General features: G+C 38.5%; 3 protein-coding genes across 5 annotated transcripts in view; 1 reads left to right on the top strand and 2 right to left on the bottom strand.

Moving 5' to 3' along the window:
* Positions 1-7,502, bottom strand: part of pnpla7b (patatin-like phospholipase domain containing 7b) — a 35,883-nt gene extending 28,381 nt beyond the window's left edge. The window contains exons 1-8 of the mRNA XM_053480976.1: positions 7,457-7,502; positions 5,339-5,379; positions 3,156-3,230; positions 2,985-3,069; positions 2,657-2,736; positions 1,575-1,663; positions 1,330-1,470; positions 964-1,123 (exon numbers count right to left, since the gene is read on the bottom strand). Coding sequence (XP_053336951.1) covers positions 964-1,123; positions 1,330-1,470; positions 1,575-1,663; positions 2,657-2,736; positions 2,985-3,069; positions 3,156-3,230; positions 5,339-5,379; position 7,457 — 672 coding nt within the window. The 5' untranslated portion in view covers positions 7,458-7,502. The remainder of the gene's footprint in view (positions 1-963; positions 1,124-1,329; positions 1,471-1,574; positions 1,664-2,656; positions 2,737-2,984; positions 3,070-3,155; positions 3,231-5,338; positions 5,380-7,456) is intronic.
* Positions 7,503-7,755: 253 nt separating this feature from the next.
* On the top strand, positions 7,756-9,755 carry mrpl41 (mitochondrial ribosomal protein L41). Its single transcript, XM_053481270.1, has 2 exons — positions 7,756-7,828; positions 9,217-9,755. Exon 2 carries the CDS (start codon positions 9,244-9,246, stop codon positions 9,649-9,651), a length of 408 nt encoding a protein of 135 aa, XP_053337245.1. The 5' UTR covers positions 7,756-7,828; positions 9,217-9,243; the 3' UTR covers positions 9,652-9,755.
* Positions 9,756-11,452: 1,697 nt separating this feature from the next.
* On the bottom strand, positions 11,453-20,771 carry dph7 (diphthamide biosynthesis 7). Of its 3 annotated transcripts, XM_053480888.1 has the most exons (9): positions 20,500-20,771; positions 20,316-20,431; positions 16,249-16,336; positions 16,054-16,148; positions 14,026-14,183; positions 12,752-12,824; positions 12,564-12,629; positions 12,275-12,447; positions 11,453-12,102 (listed from the first exon to the last, which is right to left on the bottom strand). In XM_053480888.1, the coding sequence occupies exons 1-9, from the start codon at positions 20,635-20,637 to the stop codon at positions 11,681-11,683; spliced, it is 1,329 nt and encodes a 442-aa protein (XP_053336863.1). In that variant the 5' UTR covers positions 20,638-20,771; the 3' UTR covers positions 11,453-11,680. The 3 variants fall into 3 exon arrangements, with proteins under 3 accessions (XP_053336863.1, XP_053336862.1, XP_053336861.1); XM_053480887.1 differs by lacking the exons at positions 11,453-12,102; positions 12,275-12,447; positions 12,564-12,629; ... (2 more) ...; positions 16,054-16,148; positions 16,249-16,336 and adding an exon at positions 17,582-20,117 and having other exon boundaries at positions 20,500-20,519; XM_053480886.1 differs by lacking the exons at positions 11,453-12,102; positions 12,275-12,447; positions 12,564-12,629; ... (2 more) ...; positions 16,054-16,148; positions 16,249-16,336 and adding an exon at positions 17,582-20,117 and having other exon boundaries at positions 20,316-20,642.
* Between the last annotated feature and the right edge of the window lie 422 nt (positions 20,772-21,193).

The following is a 21,193-nucleotide window of genomic DNA, read 5'->3' as shown; positions in this document are numbered from 1 at the left end:
TTTTAAAGATCTTAACTGTCGTTTAAATAAAACTCGGGCAATTTGGATTTTATGTGAAGTGAAGTGTATTATTCTAAAATGCAAAATTGTTAAGATATTGCAACATGAATTTGACATGGGTACAGATTTTTTACGCTTTTACCAAAAAACTATTTAAGCAACAATTTTTACAGGTTGGATGCTTCCAAAAGCGTTGCAAATTTTTTTTCTCAATACTTGTAAATTAATAATTAGCATTTTAAATGCTAAATTTAAAGGGAAACAATAAATGGCCATTTTTATGGCACGTAAAAAAATCATCTCTCCAAAACAGCTGAAGTTAGCAAGGTGAAATCTTTAGAGAAGCAAGATTGGTCACTTCCATGTTACATACATTTCAGACATTTTTTTTTCGATTTTCTCTATTATATGTAAAGCATAAACAAATTAAATCAGCACCAACACTGTGTTTTAGCCAAAACTATTTTTTTCCCCGGAACATAGCCTTATGATTAAAATAAAGTTACATTTGTATTAAATACAATGTAACTTTAAAAATTACCAACCCAATTTAGCTCAGCGGGACTGCAAAAGCTTAAAAAGCTGAACTTTAGAATGCATTTTTGCATGGAACGAGAGTTGTGGAATTTGACCCCGATTATTTACGTTGGTAATCGTGTTCCAAATTTGACATAGTCGGCGTGGAAAGCAGAAAAATTTATAAAGACCAAGGCTCAATGTAAATTACTTATCTGTACAAGTTAGTTTTAAGATGAACTTGAGAAAACAGATAAAATCCCTTTAAGTTGTTCAGTATATCCATGTTTTAACTTCTATCACTTGTTTTTTTTGTGAAAAATGGTGTTAGTTCTTTGAACTTATAGTTTTTCATATCTTAATATACCTCAAACTCTCTGAGGGATGCACACACACATAGATGGTAAATGATCACAGTAAAAGACTCTCACATGACCCAGTACTTACGATCTGATTAACACAGAGGTCCAGTCGGCCGTTCTGCACCACAAAGATGCTGTCGTCTGTGTCTCCAGGTCGGAAAAGTCCTTCTCCCTGCTGCAGCTCCACAAACACCATGTGACGGCACAACTCCAGGAACAGGGGCTTCTCAAAGTGACCAAGAACCCTGAGCACAGCAGAGGACCACAAACAACACAGCTTTACTAAGACGAGGCGAGGAATTTGAGTTTCTTTAAAGGCAGCTGAGGTTACACTGCCAGGCTGGTCACTGGAAATTCTGGAATTCACTTTAAAAAAATGACCAGTTTACAAATACAGATTTGGCAATTAGAAAACTATTATAATTCTTGGAAAGTCTCCAAGGGAACCGACCTGACGTTCTTTAGCATGTACAGGACCTCAGAAGGCAGGCGGGAATTCTGAACGTCAAACTCGGTCAAATCTGCCTCCAGAACCGACGGAGGTGGCTCTTTGGGCTCGAGAGTCGGAGGCTCCCGTCGAAAACGCAATATCCTTACGTGACAAAATGAAGGAAGCAAGTATGACAAAGTATGTCGTAAATTGTCTAATAGTAATAACTAATAATAACTCTACGGCAGCTGGTAGGGTTTATGTACTTGCGGGCAATTGAAAGAACTTTGGGCCTCTTTCTGGTTCGTTTTTGAGACACCGGACCTGTGTTACCCGGGGAGGACAACGTCTTCACCTAAAGCAGAAAAACGACCCATTTGTGTACGACAAGGTCAAATTATTAGAGTTTAAAACACACAGTGTTGGTTGTTAACGAGGATTTAGGAGATATGATAAAACTGTATAAAAGGATGTATTAGAAAAACATCAACTCTCACTTCACGTGACACAATTTTTAAAAGGAAAGCATGTATCAGTTGTTGGTATTCAGAACTATTCCTCCTTTTCCTTGTCAAAAATGACGCTCGTTCAAGTCAAACCGGGACTTGATATGCTTTGTTAATGAGGGTGTAAAACTGATTAATATTTACAGAAGATTTCAAGCACAGTACTTTGATGAGACTCTTAGCCATGGTAATACATTTGAATGGTGCAAGAACTTCCGTGGACGACGATCACTGCTGAGGTGGCCCGGGGCCCACTGCCGTTGTTCATGTGAACTTTCAGCATAAGTGGAACGCCTGATCCTTGAAAATCAAACGGGGAACTGTACAAACAATCATTCACCAACACCACTTGAACATTACAGGAAGTCGGCTGGGAGTTGTAGCTACATCCCTGTACAGTCATGACCTCGCTCCAACCCATTTCCAAATGTTTGGATCATTAAAGGAGTTCCTGGGGGGCCAGCGTTTCAGACCTGGCTCTGGCATACTGAGAAAACCTTCTACCAGGATGGTATCCAAGCACTAGCGATACACTAGGATAAGCGCATTAGTGTAGCAGGGGATTATATAGAGAAATAAAGTGAATCTGCGTTATTAAAAGTCCCGGTTTGATTTGAACGCCCTTCATGCTTTCGATTTTTACATGCTGAATCAAAACTCTTTAAATAGACAGTTTGTATACTACTTTAATATTGTAATTGCACTTTTTATAGCACCATTTCTGTACTTTAAACCTGCAAGTATTTTAAATGATAGAAAATATACTTTCGACATATCAGGCAGATAAAAAATTCACAAAAATATAAGTCCTTATTAGAGGCAATGTCTCCAAGAAGGTGTACCTTTCTCATGATTTTTCGCCCGTAAAACATGACTTTATCCCTTTTTCTGAAGCGATACTTGGGGGCTTCGTTTTGCTCCTCTGTAAAACAGTGAAACAGGTATCCGCAGCAGGTAAACTAAAACATTTATTGGTACAATCGGACATTGTAAATGTCTCCCCATAACAGACACTATTAGGAAAGAGTTGCCAAGACTATTGCTATAAAGGGGTTTCATAAATCCTGTAACAGTACGAAGATAAACAGAACATATGAGCAGCTGCTCAACTTTATGTACAGACTTATTACTGAGTAATAAACGCTTAAGATTAAAGATCGGCAAACGTACTTGCTTTGTATCTTCTGTACAGCAGAAATATGACAACACTAATGAGTGAGACAGCAGCTGCCACTCCGATCAGCACACCAGTCCACTGAAACATCAGAAACATACAGCGGGACATCACACGCTGTCAATTTCAAACAGCTGACAGTGATTTCAATCAATGTGACGTCTTACCATACTGGTGTGCATCTGTTCCTGCATGAAGTGCAGCAGCCGAGCCCTAATCTCATCTCTGGAGGGCAGAACCGCCTAATGAACAGAACCCTCAGTGTTATCAGAGCCATAAAAGAAAACACACACATTCGCTTGAAAGTAAACATTAGTAAGATATTACTTTATGTACTGGGGAAAGAAAACAGAGTCTGTTTATGGGAAATTTACTAATTAAAATCTAGGGCTTATTGTTATGTAAGGAATAAAAATATTGCGGTATGGATTCGGAAATTAATCAGTGATGAGGTGGTACATAAGGGACTATGACGAGAAATCTTCTAAAGAGCACTTTTAAGAAGAAAACTGGAGTTTGAAGATAAGCCCCCTTTGTTTGGTGTTTTTAGATCTTTTTGTCAGGTGTCACTATGGTATCCTCAAGTATAGTCACAAGCATTTCATAAGCGTCAAGGGCTTTTATTGACAACTACTATACGTTTATGCAAAGTCAATATTTGCAGTGTTGATCTTTTTTTTTCCCCCAAGACCTTTGCAATTCCCCCTGGCATGCTGTCAATCAACTTCTCCCAACCATCCAAGACCAGTTTGGTGACGAACAATGTATGATGGAGCGTCTTGCCATAAAGCAAAAAGTGATAATTAAGCGGCTCCCGGAACACAACTCCAAAATGTTGGATCCATGATCGAGAATCTACCCAAGCCTCAATCCCATTGGTTAATCCTCAGGACAAACAAAAACCCACAAACTCCAAGCATTGATTATGCAAGAATAGGCTGCCATCAGTCAAGATGTGGCCCAGAAGTTGATTGACAGCATGCCAAGGCGAATTGTCCTCAAACAGAAGGGTCAATACTGAAAATATTGACTCTTTGCATGAACTTAATGTAATTGTCAATAAACCCTCTGACACGTATGCAATGCTTGTAATTATATTCCAGACAGCTCTTCAAAAAGATCTAAAAACAACAAAGCAGCAGACTTTATAAAAATTTATCTTTGTGTCATTCTCAAAATTTTGACCACTGCTGTACTCCTGGAGATTCCCAGAACTCTCCAATCCTCACCTCAATCTTTCCAGTCTCGTCTAAAGCTACCATATTATTGGACAAGTATATTATTTCCGTTAATTATTCACAAAAACATCTAAATACATTTCCCACGTAATGACCTCTCAGCACTAGCAGAGTCACTCCTCAAAGTCCCAGAGCTCTCCTGGTTTTCTCCAGTCTCATGGATGCAGGAAAGTTCTCTGCTGTGTGCCTGTTAACCTCCTATGCAGCATTAGGGTCGTTCTCTTCTGCCCCATTTAGGATCTCGCCAAGCTCTCCTCATGGTCACAGGCCTCTGGTTTTACTACACCTGGCCTCTCCTCATTCCGACCCGAACGCTCCTCATTCTCACCGTTTGCAATACCATGAGATCGACGGATGTTCCTCTCGTCACCAGACACTCACCAAGAACTCCTTGTTCTAGTCAAAGCTCTCATCAAATCCTGACATTCACTTCTTATAGGCCACAGAATCATATTTTTTTCCTCCAAAATTACTCTCTATGAGATTTATTATGGATTCCTGTATTCATGAAAGAGGCTTTATCACAACAAAGATGGGAAGTTTTCTATAAAAGTGCACCCTGGAGTACTTCATTTCACTTGTACCACAGTGATTTACAAGTGTTTTTTTTTTTTTTTAAGTTTTTTTTTTAAAGACTAACTACTTCTTCTTTCAGATGGACCATGTGCCTCCATCTAACTATTTTCTCTCATACATCATTCCTTTGTCAATCCAACCTCTTGCATGTTCTCCCTCATCACACCCATGAACCTCCTCTTGGGCCTTCCTTATTTCCTACTGCCTGGCAGCTCAATCTCTAATCTATTCTCCTCCTGATATGCTCATTTCCCCTCTCTCACTAACACTACACTGACTAACATCATGTTTTTGTAGGAACACTATAGACACCATTACAAAGTAACCTTAAAGTCTTCCTTTTCAGAAGGCAACTGCCCCATTAACTGCCCTTAGACTTCCATTGTAACTGAGTTTTGAGTTTTCTAGTCTTTTTTGAATAATTGCTAAACACATTAGAAGCAAAAAAATTAAAACCTACAATAGAGCATAATTTTACCTTCCCAGGTTCTGTGAAGGAGTGTAATAAATTTAAATATAAAGTGAAAAATTCTTACTGGATAAATACTGCAACTCTCTTCTTCTTTCCCGTCCATCACTATCAAGGAAAGAAGATTGAATTCAGTGTGCACGTTATATATATATATATATATATATATATATATATATATATATATATTTAGTGAACATATATTTAGTAAAAAAAATAATAATAATAAAAAAAAATTGTATTGGGGCTGTTAAATGTTCCTAAGAGGCTTGCATAAGTATTTACCCCTTAAATACCCTGTTTTTCCACATTTAACTGTTTCAGGGGTATTTCTTTAAAGTTCATCTACTGTATACACATTTAAAATGAATTTGACAATTTGTCATGAATCTTTACACATTAATGAAACAACGGCCCATAATAGTTAATTGACTAAATTACAAAAAAGCGACGTCAAGCGGTTGCACGGTATCTATTTTAAAATCTACAGTAAAAACCAGATCTACTGTACGTTTAATAGAGAAAGTCAGAACATTTCTACATGCACACACAAGCAATAGAGGCCGCGGTACAATCCCCTGGACGCAGTGTTATGATCCGGGGTTGCTTCAGTTGGTCAGGTCTAGACTTTTTAAAGAGATTATTAGGTCAGCTATTGTCCCGAATGTACTGAATGACCAAGTTATCACATCTATACAGTAGCACAACCTATTCCAGGATTTGAACAAGAGTGAAAGAAGTGTTCTTGAAGCATAAGAAAACTATTTTCTCACATGAACTTGACACCACATTGTGTACTATAATCAAAGGTTTTTTGTTTTGTTTTTCTGGGCTAGGAAGTGTATATCGAATCTGATCCAATACTGATGAGGTCTCTTAGGCCACTGTCTGATCGTTGAACCGCATTAAAGTTTGGATAAAGAAACTTAGAATACAACATATTAGAGACGGGAGAATTTTTTTTATTCAGTTATAAACCATGACTCTTTTGTGTGGTGGTTCACGTTTCACCACACTGACTCCAATGACCTGAATTGGCTGGTTTGCATTGGTTCGATTGACCGAGACCAACGATGGCCGATTAGAAACTTCAGACTGGCGCAACATAAAGGTATTTTTATCGTGTTACATGATTAAAAATCATGCACGTTAAAAAGCATCCGATCTGCCTTTCTCTCCAAATTCTAAGCGATTTAGTCTCAAACCCACTCAATTCACAAGCTTACACCAGTCTCAAAACACTAACCTTTGAAGTTGAGTTTTAAGACTTCCGTTTCTTTATAATCCTCGGCATACTTTTAACTATTTTCATTCCGTGTGGTAGTGAAGGGTTAATAGCTAGGTTTGTTTAGAAATAATAATTATGGCAGATGACAGAGATACGTCCTGATCAGTTAGATGTTAAACTTTTGCATTTGAATTTAGTTGGTATTGTTTAAATGCTGCACTCGTGAGAAAGCTAATGATATAATTTTACGTAAACTTTAAGGGTTTAAAATTTTACTACAATTGGGGGAAATCTAATATCGAATCGGGAGATTTATAAAATAGTGATACTTATAAAATCGCATTTTATAATTTTAATCAAATCAGCACTGAGGTATTGTGATAATATGGTATCAGTTGCTGACTGGTGATTCCCATCACCATAACATACAGTATTTTGTACTAAACATCAACCTAAAAATTGTAGATTCAATAAATGACAAGGACCTGAAACACTTTTTTTTTATTTTTTTTATAATTAAATATTTTTTAAACAGCTCAATGTTCAACACCTCATTACTGAAAGAGGATGTCAGTCCTCCATGATCTGGCCTGTTTATGTTGAGTGTAAGAGGACCCTCAGAACTACAGTGTGTGTGTGTGTGTGTGTGGGTGTTTGTTTGTTTCAGGGGTCAAAGTGATGTCAAACAAACTCGACCTTGTAAGAACAGACTACAGGACAGCTCAGATGTTTAGCACACACACACACCTTGTAACTTTGTGATGTGTTTATTAACATGACACACAAACACATAACCACATAAACATGCCCCGCACGCGCTCACAACACACCCTAAAACAAAAAGCACGAGCAACAACAAATACACTGCAGTATTGTAGAAATCACTAGCATTCGAGTTGCACATCAATTTCCGAAAACAGCATTAAAATCTATAAAAGATTTAAACAGATTACTTACTGAACACTGTTTCCAAACCCCCCACCCTCCCTTACTGCAATCAAAGCACGCTGTAAGATTTGTTATTTTCTTTTTCCCCAACCGTTTCCATCAAATCCCGTCCCCTCTTAAACGATTGGTTACTACTTCAAAAATGCAGCTTTTAACTGGCTAACAGCGTTGGTGTATAATCTAACAACCAATCAACGTGTAGAAGGCGGGACTTGCCAGAATATAGGTGGGGAAAAATCTTAGTATGCGATGTTTCGATTCGGTTGTTAAAAAGACATTTTAACCAATCAGCAGCGAGCTCTTTGGAAGACCAAGGAAAGAAAAAAGCCCTTTCCGGAAGTGTAAACAGCAAAGCATCGTTTAGGATACACGCTTTTCAAGGTGAGTGTGGTGCAAAATTTACCATAATGCGATATTTTGCGTATTATTTTTTTATTTTAATTGTGTTTTTATTTACGTAACGTTTGCATGCTCATTTATGGCGCGTGGAAGGATTGGTGTTAAAGATTTATGGTCTTTTTGCACGCTAACATGCTAAGTCATTACATGTCTCGCGAGAAAGGTACAGGGTGTATTTATGAAATTATTCTGAATTAAAAATTGCTTAAGGCAAAACTGAACAGGTGATTAAATTCAGTTTCTTCTGTAATATATGAGTTAATATGTGAAGAAAATGTCTGTGAATGCAGACATTTTTGTTCTGAATTATTATTATTTTTTTTTAATAGTCTATAATGGATAACCATGCTCAGAGATTTACTATCTGAAGTACCTGTCGTTGATGGGAAAAGAGTTTGTAGAAATAGTTTGAAGGATTAATTTAAAAATAAGCTGATCAGCTTTAATCATTGATATTATTATTATTATTATTATTATTATTATTGTGGTTGAAGGCCACACACATGTCTGCCTGCCACAAAGATGAACCACTTAATTAAAAAAAAAAAATGTAATTTTACTATATTACCATATTACCATTATATGGTATTTGTTTCCACTGGATTGTTGAGTAAATGTTATAAAATTGTACAAAGTGCATCTATTCAGGAGACTATTTTATCTTATTACAATTAAGCCTTGGTTATGTTAAGTTGTACTTCTTTCATCATCAGCCAAATACACTCTCTGTTCGGTAATTGGAGAGTGATTCACGAATGAGAAATCAAAAAGTGGATCAGATAAAGATAAGTTTTGTAAACTTAAACGACTCAAGCGCGTTAAAACCTCACTTATACCAGTTCAGCGGTGAAAATATTAACTAATCCCAGTAAAAATAAGTGTAAATCCCAGTCAAAATATACACATTTCTAATATCTATTGGTGCAGGTAGATATTAGTGCACGTTGTTTATTAGGAGCTTATTTTAAAGTATATTATTAAATTTAGAACATAAACTGGTTATAACATCGCTTTTACTCAACATTTTGATTTCACTTAAGGTGCAGGTTAAACTTTAGGCAGATATCTAAGTACTGCAAAAGATTTATTAAATTATGTCCAGGTAGTTCGTGTGATGCTGTGACAAAATCTGGCTGATGTACAGACAGAATTTTTCGGAGACTGGTTTAAGGTTCTCCAATGTATGAAACATTGCTCTGACCAATGTACAGACAAAACATTTATATTTATATAGATACGTTGTCATTCTGTTGAGTGGGTGGAGCTTAACTGCTTTCTAATTCTAGATTTAAAAATCATGAAAGCATCTTTTCATTACATTTACAGAATTTGTGTTAATAATTAATAATGTGTTGTCTCCCAAACCCCAGGTACAGCTGGGGAGGTGAATAAAGAAAATGGGGCTGCTTTCAGCCCTGACCCGAGCACTGGTCCGGGGAGCAGACCGCACGGCCGAGTTCACCAGCAAACGCGGCCCCAGGACCTTCTACAAAAGCCGAGGAGCCATGCCAGCCGGAGTGCTCACCTCCAGCAGGAAGTTCATCCCCATACGGGAAATGACCCCCGAGTTCGTAGTGCCCAATCTGGAGGGTTTTAAGCTGAAGGCGTACGTGTCGTACCGGAGCCCGCCGGGGACAGAGCAGCCAGTCACTGCTGAGAGCCTCTTCAACCAGGTTGTAGCGCCGCAAATCCAGAGAGACTTCGAAGCTGGAACGTTTGACCCACAGCAGCTGGAAAAATACGGCTTGGAGAAGACGCAGGACGGGAAGCTGTTCAAATTGTTTCCCAAAAACTATGTACGTTAAATGTATCGCAGCAGTGATGAATGGACTGTGATGGAAACGTGCTTTGGAGTTTATGTATTGAACCACAATTTGTATATTAAAAATAAATTTGATTTCATAATGCAGATCATAATTCGAGATTGGTGCTTGTCCAATAAATAAACATGGCAGTTTTCCCATAGGCCCCTTACAGGTGACAACCAGTAGCTTCATCACTAGAAAATCTGAGAAGAGCTTGCAAGGAGAGTGGAAAAAAAAATCCCATTTACAACCATACTTACAAAATCACCTTGCAAAATATTCTTTTGTCACCAAAACAGCTCTGAACCATCAAGGCATAAACTCTATGAGACATCTGAAGGTGTTCTGTGGTGTCTGGCACTAAATTGTTAGCAGCAGATTATTTTAAGTTCTGTAAGTTGTTACAGTAGTTTGGGCTTTCATGGATCATACTTGATTATTCAGCATGTTGCATGGATGCTTGATCATATTGAGATATAGGGAGTTTGAAGGCCAAGTTAACACCTTGAACACCTTGAGTACAGGGTACTTGGCCATGTTAAGTGCGATTCCAAACCTCGGAGCGAAAGAGCTCAATTCGAAGGAAACTGTAAAAGTTGAGTATGGGTTTTCACTTTACTGAAAGTGGACATAAAAAAATTCCCATCAATCATTGTGCCTCACTGTGGTGTGAAAAGAAAAAAAAAGGAAGAAAAGGGATTATATATTTAACGTTATAGAGGAAGACATATTAATATGACACAATAATTGAACTTACTTATTAATCCGAACTACTATATAGGGTGTTAATCTGTAAAAAAAATATATATATATATTTCTCCATACATCTTGTTCATTAATAAAATGATTTTTTTTTCACATTTATACACCTTTCAATAGTATACATTTTTTAATGGTATGTTTTTAGTTTAAATAAATATTGTGACATATCTACAGCAGCAGGTATCCGAGGTGTTAATGTTAATATTATAATATTATAAAGAAGGACGTAACGTCTGTGCACAGGGAGTTCAGTTAAGTGTGATTTTAAATCGCATGGAGTTCAAAGGGAACTGCGAACATTGTAGGGAACAAATAAACAACAGATATTCACTTTACTGGAAATGGGAATAAAAAAATTCCCATCAGTCATTGCATCTCGCTGGAGCGTAAAAAAAATGGAGCTTGAAAAAGGATTTATACATTTATTATCCAGAATGACGTCATATTAAAAGTTTACATTTTACTTAAATCAGGAAATCCTTAGTATTATATAGGCTAGTAATCAGTAAAAAAAAAAAAACTGTACACCTTTAATTAATTATATTTAATCAATAATTTATTTATCAGTTATACACGTTTCAACAGTATGTTTTATAATGTTATCAGATTTTGTTTCAATAATTATTCAATAATTAATGTCTGTAGTGCAAAATTTTCAAGGCTGCAGCCACAGGTATCCGGGGAGCTTATGTTACCATGGTAACGCACAGAGGAAGTGACGTCAGCGCTGGTGACTTCTCAGGGTGTTCCAAATGGTGGAATTTTGTCAAGAGAAGTTCCCTGCACTGACATTCCCCGCAAACTTTGCAGGGAGTAGGGAGCAGCACCCTGTGAAGTACACTTCGAAATGGAACGCAGCTATAATTTTGTGAAGGGAAGGTCCCTCCACTGATATTCCCTGCAGAAGGTGTAGGATGCAGCGTTTGAAGCATCATGTGGAGTGAAATGCAGGAATCTCATTTAATAATGTATGGAGAGATAAAAATGGCACTAATAAAAAGTGGAATCCACTAACACTGAAAAACACAAGATACACATGCAGTGTATATATTTGTCATTTATTGATATTTGTACAAATTATACACGTTTTTTTTCTTGTGCATAGCTGATATAAAAGTATGTAAATCTTCCCTGTGGCAGAAAAGAATCTTTCGACCAAAAAGATCTTTTGACCCAACCTAAAAAAGACCCATCTTTGTATTTTTATTAGCTCCCAGAACACCGTTTGTTCTTCCAGTTAGTCGCGTATCCATCCAAAGAAGAACATTTAAGAAGACGGAGTAGGTCCGGTCTCTCCTGATTGCGTCTCGGTCTCTGGACTCCAGTCCCATCTCCAAACGTGCAGCATGTGGTCGTAGAAGGAGCAGGACGCCAGCAGGCAGGATAAAGATGTAGAGTCGTCTCCGATGCTGGGAACAGGAGGTGGAGCCGAGACCACGGTGGTGCTATCGGGGACGTAGCGTCCGCACTCGTCCTCCATTGAGGTGTCGAAGCTGTTAGTTGGGGATTCGTACTGGATCCTGAGGTGGCCTTTGTGTGAGGTGGGTTCAGCCAGGTTGACGGGTGCTGGTGTCGGTTCTGTAGGAGGCGGAGGGGCGCTCAGGGGGAGCCGCGACCAGTCAGCGCCGTATGCTAACGAATTGTGGAGGATGTAGGACGCCAGGATAGAGCATGGACTTTCGTTTACGTCTGGAGAGATAAGAACAAAGTACACGTAAAACTGGGGAATACGACTTTTTCTATTTTCAATAGAATTGACTTGATACCATGTTTCCTGTCTTTAGTAAAAGCCTGTTTTAATGTTACAGCTTGAGAAGCGAACGCGGCGTCCCCCGAAACGAACACACGCTGTTCTGCTTACCGGCGGCGTGCTGGCAGTGAAGAATGTGAAAGTCGTTGTGCATGCACGCAGCTAGCAGCAGGTGTTCGTGAACAGGATGCCACTTGAGTCTCCACACTCCTCCACCCACCGGCGTTTCACTCAGAGGCTGTCGCATGTTCCTTCCATCCCATATTAACACGCTTTCATCATAACTTAGGCAAACAGGAAAGAAAAAATAATTATGTCATATGATTTGCAGTGTGGGCCGTCTTTATTCTCCTCTTCATTTACTCTACTGGATACGGACCAGAAATTGAAATTGCTTTACCTGCCTGTCGCTAAGATGTGCTCTCGATGAGGGCTGCTGTGGATGCTACACACTCCCATCGAGTGCCTAAGGTAAGGATACGGGACAATCGATCAGACAGGATAATGTGATCGATTAAAAAATAATAATAGTAATAAATGATGACATGGTGAAAGTTTGAACTTTGTATCTGCAGTGAAATGAGTTACCTTTTGCTGGTGAATGTGGGGGACGAGGGACCCATCCGCAGATCCCAGCCCTTTAGCTTGCAGTCATCGCCACCTGGGACATCACATTGTGTTTAAACTTTATTTTGTTAAATAGGATGTGATTTTATTTTATGTATATTTGTAATGATCAAGGCCCGTGTTTACAAATCTTTTTAAGCCTAAAAGTTGCTCCTAGTGATGAAATTCTTCGAAAATTCTCAGAATTATAACATTCCCGCTTAAATTTAGGACTAAATCTTAGTAAAGATAAAAATGATTCACAAAAGATCATAGACCTAAAAAATGCTTTTAAGGTAAAAATTTAAGTTAAGAGTAAAGAGGAGGACTTTTAAGAGGCTTTAAGAAAAAATATTCTCCAAACACTAAAAGTAAACACTGCTCTTCTGTCCAATTTGTTTTTTTTTCTCTTGGATTGGTGGCTACATCCCATCCAAAAGTGTAACTTAAGTAGACTGTCCTGTCTACTTAACTGTCCTGTCTACTTTAATCATGTAAATTAGTAAACGCTGAGCCATTTTGCTTCCATCAATCTGAGAGTATTACAAGTAATAAAATCTGTATGGTAAATAAATGTCAGAACTTTAATATAGTAACTACTGTATGAAAATTGGTTGCTCCAAAAGTGGACACATATTCAACATTTTACTCTTTTAATTAACTTTAAAATATTTAGTCAATAAAAGAAACTTTGCATAAAGTAGCCTGTATTCATGATAATACAATTTCCTTATATACAAACATTATGATTTCACTGTCTGTTCTTCTACCATATATTACAGATTTTTTTATCAACCAATCACAGTCCATGAATTGTTGCGTCATGCCTAGCAACGGGGTCAACCACACTAAGATAAAGCTTTTTGACTAGTGTTGCTATGAAAAGTTTCCTAAATCACTTTTAGTCTAGGACTCCCAGCTAAGATAAGAGCTTTCTGAAAGAATTCTACAAAGCTTTTTGAATAGGGCCCAGGTGTTCCACTTGCTGCGGTAGGATCATCCTAGCCTTTTTTTAAATATACACCCAATTTAAATGTTTTACTGCAGTTTACTAAGTGTCTCATCTCCATTCTGTGCTTGAAGAACCAATTTTACTGATGAAATTTTATCCCAAGTCCCGGTTTGACCTGAACGCCCCTCTTATTATTTAAAAGGAAAAGTTATAAAGTCATCTTCAAAGCAAGTTTTTACACTGGTACGTGGTGTATATAAACCGAAACATGACAAACACACAAGAAAACCAACTCATGTCTAACCGGAATAAACCAGCTGTGTATCCCAGTAACTGAACGCCGAAATCCAGGCCTCAAAGTCATGAGCCTTCCACTGAGACACGGCGCTTAGGGTATCCTCAGCCAGAGACAACACTGTAAGAGTGCCGGTCGAGTCGCTGGTCACCACCCGGGGATCGGTGCTGTGGACAAACACAGCAAATTATTTCAACCTGCTATCGTGTGTGTGAGAGCTCTTGCAGGTGATGTCAGACCTGCATTAAAAACCAAACCTGCATTTTGTCTGGCAGCCTGTCTGCAGTGTTATAATTTCAGACAGTTGTTATTTACAGGAAATGCCACCATATAGAGTACGAGGTCAAAAAGACATCGAAGACAAAAAGATTTGAGGTTAGCAGAAGTTTCCGTCATTGGAAAGATCCTTACACTGGGTTACTAACTAGTACCATTAAACACTGGTGCGATGTTTTGCTTGTTTGTTTGTTTGTTTTTTGTGGGTGGAGGGAAGTTAACCCAAATATTGTAGTAACAGATATAAGTCGTCATTTAAAGATTGCCAGAGACTAAACTGTATGGACATCTAGAGGGAGTTCATTCCTTGTGTTAGGAGTGAATTATGTGACAGGTTTGTTTTAAATTCCAACGAAAGTCTTTCGATCAAACCCTTATATATCAATTGTGGATATTTATAAAACTGTGATAGTAACAGAATCACAATACGAATGAAATCGCAACCTAGGTATCATGAAACATCGTATCGGTTGGTCCCTGGACTATGGTGGCCGAGAAGTGCAAAACAAAATAACAACACAGAAAACAAAATAACAACACAGGAAACAAAATAAAAACAAAAAAAACAAATCAGAAAACACAACAACATATTTAGATACAAAATACCAAATAAGAAAACAGTACTGCAGCCACACAGACATTTAGATGTATTTTCATTTAAGGATTCCTTTCAGTATTTTAGTATTATAAAGCACTTTGGTCAACTAAGTTGTGTTAAATGTGCTTTAAAAATTATTCTGACTTCACCCTATAATACTTCTTGTATGTCTTGTTGTTGTTTTCTCATTTTGTATTTTGTTTCTGGAAATTTTTATATTCGTTTATATTTTCTGATTTGTTATATTGTATTTGGTTTAGTTACTTTGTTTTCGGTTTTGTTATTTTAATTTTGTTATTTAGTTTTTAGTTTTGTTTTAATTTTGTTTTTAAATTTGTTATTTTGTTTTCGGTTTTGTTATTTAATTTTGTTATTTTGTTTTTAGTTTTGTTTTTTCATTTTGTTTTTAAATTTGTTATTTTGTTTTCGGTTTTGTTATTTTGATTTTGTTATTTTGTTTTTAGTCTTGTTTTCATTTTGTTTTTAAATTTGTTATTTTGTTTTCGGTTTTGTTATTTTGGTTTGCATTTCTCGGCCACCGTACTGGAGACTCCCGTCCTTAACAGACGGCAGGTGAACAGAAAGCTAGAGAGGGAAAAACAGGTTAAAACCTAATGTTTTTAATAACAGAATGTAATTCTGTATTATATTGTATATATTTTGTTTCATAGTCTGCTTAGTCTTATTTTTTATTTTATACATACTTATTCTTTTAGTCTTCTTCTTCCTAAATAATTTTTTTTTAATTTCTTAAAAATCTGCACAGTCTGGAGTTTGCTGCAACTGAATTTCCCTACTGTTGTACTACAACCATGTACAGTATGTTCAAATAAAATTCTTGAATCTTTAGGATTAAATCATACCTGATGGGAGAGCTGTAAATATTACCAGATCATAAATATATAAAGATCAGCTAGGGCTTTATAAACATCAGTAACATCCGATAACTTAAGTTTCTCAACACTTTTCGTCTCTCGTCATGTGTTCAATAAAAGAATGAAATTAAAAAGTTGAATAAAAGTACGTGATTTATTATCATTATTTGGCTTGGCGATATCATCTCTAGGACGAATAACTGCCAGACGAAATTGGGAAAGTTTTGATTGTGGATCTGCAAGAGCTTTATAGTTAAGGTTTATCTTTGAAAGCACAGAGTGTCCTACCTGTCCCCTCTCCCTGTTGACCAGTCCAGGGACAGCGCTAATCTGTCAGGACCCAGCTCCGTGCTCGAGACACGCCCCAAAGCACAGCTGCCTTCCTACACAACAGTGATGTCAGATACACAGGTGAGTGGAAACAGCAATTATTTCTTACATTAAGTCTCTAAGAATTAGAGTACAGTAAGGCTTAAGTGTCACCGGTGCGTCTTTAAGTTGGTGCAGTTGGATTTCTCCGCATGCTGTGGCCATTCCCAGCAGGGGGCGCTCAAACAACTCTGTGTGACACCTGAGGGAGGAAGTTGATTAAAGATGTGTTCAGCTTAACTTAGTAAACTTTTGTTTATACATGAAATAAGATGCACGATTTTATTCAGGTGTGCGAAACTACAAAATAAATATTATGCAAAAATTTTCTGCCACTGGTTAATTCCTACAAATATCATATTTCATCATCAACTGCTGTCCTGCATGAACCCTAATTTCAAAGTTTTCTCAGCGCACCAGAGCCACGATCAGACTGCCTGCTTCATATCTGAAACGCTGGCCTCCCAGGAACTCCTTAAATGATCTGAATGTGGAAATCATTAAGAGCAAGGTCAGGACTGTACGCAGGATGTGGCAATAACTTCCAGCTGAGTTCCTACATTGTGCAAGCGGTGTTGGTGAATGATTGTGTGTACAGTTCCCACAGACATGCGAGGTTGCCTACAAGTTATCTGTTGATTTTTGAATGATCAGGCATTACACTCGCTGAATGTTCACGACTGCAGCAGGCTCCAGGATCGTCATTCACAGACGTGATGCTTTCTTTAATGTTTTCACCATCCGATTGTTCAGTTTTATGCCTTCCTTCACTAGAGGGCAGTGTTAATCAAACAGTTAACTCTCTGGGTTACTGATTGGAAGGTGAGTTCAAGCCAAGTTGTCACTGTTGTGGCCCTGAGCGAGGCTCTTAACCCTACCGGCTCCAGGGGCGCTGTATCCTTTCTGACCCTGCGCTCTGAATCCAGGTTCCTAACTGGGACATGCAGGTAAAACAAACAAAAACTCATTATGTACATGTTCATATCTAAACCCACTTTTTTTTTTTTTTTTTCTTCTTCCCTACTAGGCAAATTCACTTACCTGCAGAACACCAAATGTGTTAACTCCCTGTGTGTATGCGTGTTTTTACAAAGACAATGCAATCATGTAATGCAGAATATTTTATAAATCAAGTTACTTTTATATAAAAGTAACATGGAGCCCTGTATATTAGGTTATGTGTGAAAAAGTAGGAAGAATGTCTTTCAGTGCAAATGGAATGAAATATTTCACTTCTGATTTTATAAACATACACCACCAGGCATAACAATATGACCAACCGATCTTGTATAGGTCCCTCCCCTTGTGTCACCAAAACATCAATAACCTGGTGTGGGTGTGTGTCTCTGACACCTTTCTCTGGGGGCCAGTGAGCTACAGTCGGTCTTATGTTGGATTAGACCACAATACATATATCAGACTTCACTTCAAAAATATTACCAATTTGATCATATTTTTTGCATGTAAAAACAATTTTTTAAGTTTTTTTAGAAGAGACATGTAAATTAAGTAAAGTGAAAAAATAAAAAGACATTAAACCTCTCTTAACTTTTATTTATGATTTATGATTTATATCATGATTTCCTCTTGCCATATGGAAACACTACTCTTACCAATTTGAAAATCATCATTTTTGCATATAAAAAAATAGGTAAAAAGAAGTAACATATGAAATGATAAAATGTGAAATAATCAGGCATTAAAATTCTCTTTCTCTCGTAAAGTCTGATTCCTCTTTGCCAATGGAAGACGAGGAGGAGAGGGGTTAGTGTTTGTGTTCTTCCATTAAAAAGTCTGGCAGATATTCGGGAGATCTCTCTGTTTTGGGGCGCTTTGCAAGGCCACTAGGACCTGGTTGTGGGTCACTATTGCGATTGAACCCATCTATAGTTTGCTGATTTTCACGGCGTCTTAACACCTTCCTGTAATGGCCCATGACGATGTCATTAAACATTTCAATTGCATGACTGGCCAAGCCCTTGTCTGGATGATATCTCTCACTTACACTACGCAGTTTCTCCCATGTTTTGCACATTTCCCTGATTTCTTCAGAAGACAATTCCTCCTCTTTCTCCTGCTGCTCCTCCCCTACAGAGACCTCTTCAGCTGTCTGCTGTTGCTCCTCACGGATGGCTTCGAGTTCCTCTGTTGTCAGCTCCTCCCTGTGCTCCTCCACCAGCTCGTCCACATCACCCCAATCCACCTCCAAGCCCATGGTGCTGCCAAGGTTCACGATCTCCTCCACTACTGTTACTCTTGGCTCAGATTCGAACCAATCAAAGTCTCTATCGAGAACACATTCTGGCCACAATTTCCCCCAGGCGGAATTTAAAGTCCGCCTTGCCACTCCCTGCCAGGACTTGTCAATCAAAGTCACACACGTGTAGATATTAAAATGTTCTTTTAAAAAGTCTCTCAGGGTAAGCTGAGTCGCATTGGTCACTTCGAAACATTTTTGAAACAGTTCCCTTGTGTAAATCTTTTTAAAGTTCGCAATCACCTGCTGATCTAGGGGCTGGAGAAGACGGGTGGTGTTTGGAGGAAGGAATTTGACAGTAATGAAGCTGAACTCCTTCGGTAATAGTTCCTCGAAGTCTGTAGGATGGGCAGGGGCATGATCCATCAAAAAAACTGCCTTAAGTGGCAAATTTTTTTCCATTAAATATTCCTTGATAGCAGGGCCTGCAGTCTCGGTGATCCATTCAACAAATAAGAGTCTCGTGACCCAAGCACTGGAATTAGACCTCCACATCATGTTCAGCTTGCTCTTTATTACCTTGTACTGTTTGAAAACAGAAGGGTAAACAAGCAATGGCTTGATTTTTAAATCCCCACTGGCATTTGCACAAAGCAACAAAGTTAGCTTGTCATTCATAGGCTTATGTCCGAGCAGTTTCATCTCCTCCTCTGCGATGTAGGTGCGTTTCGGCATTCTCTTCCAAAAAAGCCCCGTTTCCTCACAATTAAAAACTTGCTGGGGCATGAATTTCTCGCTTTCGGTGAAGTCTTTAAACTCTTGAACAAATTTCTCCACTGCTTCTGTGTCGGAGGAGGCTGCTGCTTCCACGTGCCTTCCAACTCTATGGATGCCAGATCTTCTTTTAAACTTTTCGCACCACCCTCTACTCGCCTTAAAAGATTCGATATCGTCTTGACTCGTTCCAGGGGTCCTCTCCGACAAGTCTGCATGCAACATTCTTGCCTTGTCGCAGATCATTTCCTCCGAGACTCTGTCACCGACGATCATTTTCTCGTTTATCCAAATAAGCAACAATTTCTCAACGTCCTCTAATATTTTAGATCTTTGCCTTGAAAGCACGGTTACGCCTTTCGCTACGTCAGCACTCAAAATCTTGTCCTTTTCTTTGAAGACTGTGCTGATGGTGGACGCCGGCCGGCCGTACTCTCTAGCGAGATCGCTCGTGCTTGCACCGGCTGCTTTCTTAGCGATGATTTCTTTTTTAATTTCCACTGAAAGCGGCTCCCTTTTTTTCTTAATACCGTCCTTGTTCGCTTTCTTCGGACTCATGGTGCTATATCCTCAGTAAATCTTGCACAGAAACTTTTTTTCCCAGACACAAACAAGATTTGAACAGCTCCTGGATGTAGGTTCAACCGGTTCACTCATTTGTATGCTGAGGCAAATTTCTTGCAAAGTTTCAGTTCTTAAGGTGAAATTTGCAAGGCAGGGCATTTGTATGCCGAAGACACCATATCACTGAAGTGTTGGCCCAATACTTTTTTCCATGTAGTGTACCCACCCAATTCCAGCTGCCACTGGCCAAATTGTGACGGTTAGTCGACAGGGTCAGAGCTACTCCAAAACTGCAGCTCTTATGGGATGTTCCTGGTCTGCAGTGGTCAGGACATACCCAAAGTGATTCAGAGGAGGAAAACAGGTGAACTGGTGACAGGGTCATGGGTGGCCAGAGATCACTGATGGAAGTGAAGGCTGGCCCGTGCAGTCCGATCCAATAGAAGCGCTAGTGTAGATCAAATTGAGGAAAAGGTTAATGCCGGTTGTGACAGAAAGGTGTCAGAACATATGTTTTGGTGGCAAAAGGAGGGACCTTCTCAATATTAAGCAGGTGGTCATAATGGAAAATCTTTTAAAAGTTTAGTAGGGGAAAAAAACATAATCTGATGATGTGAAGGATCCTCACAGTTTATCCCACACATACCATTTGAGATCCAGTATAGCTGGAGTGTCGATGCGCTGGATCTCAGTCAGCGGAGGGCTAAAACACTGCTGCTGGTCAAACTGGAACAGGTAGAGCCGACCAGTTCTGCTGGTGTTCTGTGTTAAAGAGAAGGGACAGGTTGAGCAGCAGGGTAATGAAGCTGAACCTTTAATGTCTAACTCACCTTCTCATCGTCTTTCTGAAGCTGGTAGGTGCCACAGGCTAAGATATGAGCGTAGTGAGGCAGGGGACACCACTCCACCGTGTCTGCGCTCAGCTCCGTGTCAAACACCTGCAGGTTCCGGGTTCTGGAGGAACCCATCTCAACAGGTTCTGCATGCTACACAGCCGCACGCGCTTACTGAGCTGCTCTACGCATGCGCAAACATGGTGGCGGAAGGGAAGGGTGAACTCAGGTCACGTGAGTACAGTTCAACACGTCGGTAAATAAATAAATGTAACCCTGTATTTCATTTTAGTATTTATTTGTTTTGAAAATGACACTTTAATTTATATTTCTAATTTGGTTTCAACAAGTTTCATTATATATCAGTCGAGTTTTTACTGTTATGAAGCGGTATATTTTCTGACTTGTTTGTTGTTTGTGCCATAATAGTTCAATTGAAAAACGATTTTTTTAAAATAAAAAAACGAACAGAGGATGAAGTTATCAGCGCGCGAATATTTATTTCATTTCATAGTTAAATGTTAGTATTACATTTCAACGTAAAGACGTTTACAGTGTTTACAAATCATTTCTACTTCCGGTAACTATTCCCGTTGGCATTTTATAAAAATTCCATTCCCTGCCCAGGTATTGATACTTAGGCAAAAAGGGAAAAAAAAACCCTTTCAGGAAATTATATTTTGGATTTTTT

The sequence above is a fragment of the Clarias gariepinus genome, chromosome 21 (genome assembly GCF_024256425.1).
Source record: "Clarias gariepinus isolate MV-2021 ecotype Netherlands chromosome 21, CGAR_prim_01v2, whole genome shotgun sequence".
Taxonomy (NCBI): domain Eukaryota; kingdom Metazoa; phylum Chordata; class Actinopteri; order Siluriformes; family Clariidae; genus Clarias; species Clarias gariepinus.
Note: the sequence above shows the minus strand (reverse complement) of the source record. Positions and strands in the feature narration are given on the sequence as shown.